General features: G+C 35.5%; 1 protein-coding gene across 1 annotated transcript; it reads right to left on the bottom strand.

Moving 5' to 3' along the window:
* Positions 1-1219: 1219 nt before the first annotated feature.
* Positions 1220-3494, bottom strand: LOC149685322 (uncharacterized). Its single transcript, XM_089871006.1, has 2 exons — positions 3219-3494; positions 1220-1466 (listed from the first exon to the last, which is right to left on the bottom strand). Exons 1-2 carry the CDS (start codon positions 3317-3319, stop codon positions 1220-1222), a joined length of 348 nt encoding a protein of 115 aa, XP_089727132.1. The 5' UTR covers positions 3320-3494.
* Positions 3495-4653: the final 1159 nt, after the last annotated feature.

Here is a 4653-nt window from a genome sequence, read left to right as displayed (position 1 = left end):
TCTTATTTGCATATGAAAACTACGAGAAAGCAAAGTGAGTTTGACTGGGCGTTGATAGTCAAGTCAAGTACAGATAATCAAATTTTCACGTTTGAAGACATGATTATAAACCGTGAAGTATTTGAAAAAATTCTTATCATAGTTTTTTCACCATAATTTAATTTTCTCAACATTGTTTGAACATTTATTTTGCTCTGAATGGCGTCTTCAAGAATTTTTATGGAGTACAAGTTTTATACTAGCAAAAACGGATTTATGCAAGAAGAACGTTGAACGTAGCAAATTCCCTACCCATCCTCGACTACTTTGTAAGTTTTGATGGGAGTGGCTTTTAATTTAACTCGCGCTCTCCATCTATCGGCATAACCCTCTTATATTTTAGGCTTTAAATATAGATACTGCATAAGGCAAGTAAATAATAATTTTTAATTGTCCTAGAATAATAATTATAGTACAAAGAAATAAAAACCAGTACTTAAATAAAATATTTAAAGAGACATCAATTATATATATTCTCAACTTTGAAACTGAATTCCACTAAATCGGGAGTTATATCGCATTGTTGTCCACTTAACTTTTTTACCACTGGCGCACTTTCGGAAAAAAATATCTTACCACGAAAATAGAGATAAGAATGACGAGAAGTCGCTATATACAAAATTTGTCGATGGAGTCAAAATATAATCAGACGAAGTTTCTCAATAAAGTATGCGAGGATGATACCAGAGGCTAAAGCTATGATCCGACGTTCTTAGTACATAAATCCGTTTTTGATACTAGGTACTATTTTAAACTAACATTTGTTATTAGGGGTTTCAAATACTCGGATATCTAAAAAATTGAGCTTGATTAGTTAAAATGTTTACGTTTTAAAATCTGAAATATTGCGAAGCGGAAAATTAAATAGGCCGCTTTACTAAGATATAGTTATTAGTGTTCGAAAAGATCTGTAGCTTAATCGTGATCTTTTGTGAGCTATTAACGAGTTTCTGTCCATTCGGCCCGAGATTCGCTCACAACTGGTCTGTATAGAGCGACAGATCGCTCGCTAAATCTGTAAAGACGCTTAGGTGAAAAAGAACAAACTTTTAAGCAGCTCCGGAAATGATGCATATTATATTTCAAGAGCAGTCTGTGAACGATTGCTGGTGGATTAGATTATTCAATAGAGTAAATCGCGACCAGTAAAGGATACACGCCATAAGTTGCGTACTATTTTCTAAAATAGTGGATATGGTCGCTTCCGTTTTTTTGAGGCTGTGGCAACTTGAAATGAAAGTTCCGCTACCAATACGAGAAACGCCAAAGCATTTCCGTAAACCAGAATCTTGAATACAGCCTCCAAGGTTTTCAGGCTAAATCCTTTCACTTCGTCTGGTGGCATTTTCCAGAAAAACTGTCGCAGTTTGTAATTGAATTCGAAATCCATGGAGCCGAGTGGGACAGTTTCAAAGTTATGAGCGCTCCTAATAAAACGTTAAACATTTATTTAAACTATAATAACTGGTGTTTTCACAAGGTGGAACACTTGCAACTCCGTGGAGGAGATTTCGTTTTATGAATTTTCAAAGGGTAATAATAAAACTCCAAGGGACGATACGACCTTTTTGTCATTAAATCTAATTCAAAAAGCTGCAACGTAAAGATCTCGAAGATCCGCAACAGATTATAAAGAGAAAAAATTCCTAGCCAGAACGCAGCTTTATCAATAATCTTGGTGAAGAATAAATGTAATTAACTCAGCCCAGGAGAGCAGCAAATAGAGACATGTACGAATCAGGTCATATCTAATATATATTACTACAAAAATTTCTTCGTGTAACCGAAACATAAAATAAATAAAAAGTAAGAAATAGGGGTGAAATTGTATATGGGTAGCCCAGAGTTAGAGGTTTGAGGTGTTCAAATATGCTCACTCTACAGAGAATAAATTCGGCCTTGCCTTAGGCTTTTAATGTTTTATTATCATTTGAGATGAAACATTCGACCAGAGAGAATTTATAATAGGGAGTAGAAGCTCTTGTCCTTAACAGTGCTAAATACTATGTTGCTCAAACAAGTAGGATGCGACGCTAAAACTGGCTAGGTAAATTTCCGGTCATGTGGCGCTCCTTTAATTTTTAAGTTTGTACTCAATCACTGTTGGTTGTACGTGGACAATTTCCTAATAAGGGTGTGCGATTTCGAGTGCGACTGGCGCCATTTCAAGTTATTTTAAATAAGATGTTTCCCTTTCCCTAGAAAGGTAGTGTCCATCTCCCCTAGAGACCCTCCCGCATCATTCTAGAACCGCCCTAGAGGGAGGGGTCACAAACAATTATACTGGCCAGTTTTGTTGATCACGTGATTTCTGAGCTAGATAATACTCCTCAGTTTCCACTCCCTATTATAAAGTCTCTCTGATTTGACCCAATGCCTTTAGCCTTCTGACATCAAGTTGTATGATCGAAGTTGTGTTATTATCAAGTGGTATGCATTATTCCTAAATTATATTGATAAAATAAACAAATCTAAAATTTAAAACGATATTCTTAATCCATATACCGGGTTACTATTTTATTGCGTTCAACAACTCACAACGGACGCAGCACTCAGCGCAACGGTGTAAGTATTTTTTATAGAAAAATAATTTACATTTCCGATTTGACGTCACTGTGCTAATCGGATCGTCAACGCCATAAACGGTTTTGTGATTACATTATTTTGTTTCACATCTGTTTTATGACGTCATTTGTAATGGAGACTAAAATTTTGTGGAGGATAATTCATGAAGTATTTCCAAAATTTTCCAAATTTTGAAAGAGCTTTTATTAAAGAAATCAATCTAATTGGCTCTCAAAAATATTTCGCCAAATTCATTCGAAAGCGAATTTAATTTTAAAGAAATTCGTTAAACATTGGTTCTTTGCGAGCTGTTTGAAAATGATGCAGCAGACGCCATTTGAATCGAAACTCAAGAACGCACCAAAAATGCATAGCAGAAGTTCATGACGTAGTGTTTTCAAAATGAATGAAACTGCTTTTTACCGTTGAGGGTTGTTGAACGTAGCCCTTTATCTTGAAATACCGAATCACTCTAGAGCTAACGATATTGTCATTATCTAAGAGTTTTGACTATTGAGTTACGATTTCAGACTTCTGATATTGAAAATTAGTAATGAAGTGAGAAAACAAGTTATTATTAGTTTCCAGTAGGTCACAAAAATATTGCAACTCACATAATGTTAAACGTTTCACGAAGTTTGTAGTCGTGATCGTCAGCGAAGGGATAGGTCATAACAAACACATACGAATTTGTGTTTAAAGCGGTTTCACTCATGTAGATCTTCCCAAAATTCTTTTGATCTATCTCTCCATCTTTATAAATAATTTTACTCCATGTTAATTTAAACTCACTAAGTTAACGTCGGTAATGAGGATCGAAGAGCTTTTTCGTTATTGGACACACGAATAAGACTACTTAACTAAAAGAAAGTGCTAAAGTACCTTTTTCAAATTTATATGTAAAAGATAAAAGATTTATTTATTTTTCAAATTTGAAACCAAATTATCATCTGTAATATTTACGAATATACGAACAATTAAATTCTCTTATAATACCGTAAGTGTTAGACCTGTGTCCAAAAAATTACAAGAGAGGACCATAAAACTATAAACAGTTAGGTGGTACCAGAAGTAGAATAAGAAACTAGGTATCGAGGTAAACAAACTCTTCACTAGGCGAAAGTGAATATTCTTGATAACACACCACAGGTTGGCCCTATGGTAGCAGTGTCTGAATTTTCCCCCCAAAACGTGAGACGCTCGCGGCAGTAGACGGCCGAACTAGATTCAAGCACCGGCGTCCGTGTTCCGCGGCTTCAGGTTCAGGGGAAGGGGGTAGGAAATATTTTTGCAACTCGACCAATTTTTTTTCTCTCTAGTGTAGGCGCAATGTAAGTGGCATAAAATCCTCAAATTTGTTTCCTAGTGCCAGGATCTATTAGCAATTGAGTAATGGCAGTACTTCGTATGCAAACGTCATACCCTTCTATCTCTTTGCTCAGTGACACCCCCCTACTGGACGCGTGCAGTATCTCCTCTTATAGCACGCCCAGATGAAGGGATGGATACACAGTCTACGCCCCTCTCAACCGCTACAAGTTTAGTCTATGCTAGAGCACTTTACTCTTAGTCCCTTATCTTACTTCCGGTGGTACTAGTAGTTTATGATCATCTGTCGTTGTCATCGTAGAATAATTTCTATTATCCTTTTTAAATTTTTAAACATACATATGGTTCTTATTTAAAATATTCATTATTCAATATTTCTTTCAAAAAAATAAATTAGACTGAAATTCCTCTAACTTTCGAATTTCTCCAAACCTTACCCTTGACCATGTATCCCAATGAAAGCATGATTAACTGGTAGATTGAAGCCAAGACTCCTTTCTCTTCAAGTATGGTGTTCAAGTAAAGGTCTTGTCCGAGAAAATCAGGGACACCAATAAAGCCTCCCTTTTTTTCACTTCGATCAATCAGACCCGTTATACGGGAATCAAATGGTTCCTATTAATCAATATGAATTATAGTTTTAAAATAATTAAAAAATACTCAGAGCTATTTTCTTAAACCACGTCGGAAACGTGCTTAATGGCAATTCATTTGTCTGAA

The sequence above is a fragment of the Phalangium opilio genome, unplaced genomic scaffold, assembly GCF_054372755.1.
Source record: "Phalangium opilio isolate 3A_F unplaced genomic scaffold, DU_Popi_V2 ptg000032l_1, whole genome shotgun sequence".
NCBI lineage: Eukaryota > Metazoa > Arthropoda > Arachnida > Opiliones > Phalangiidae > Phalangium > Phalangium opilio.
This window is presented reverse-complemented; position numbering and strand designations above follow the sequence as displayed.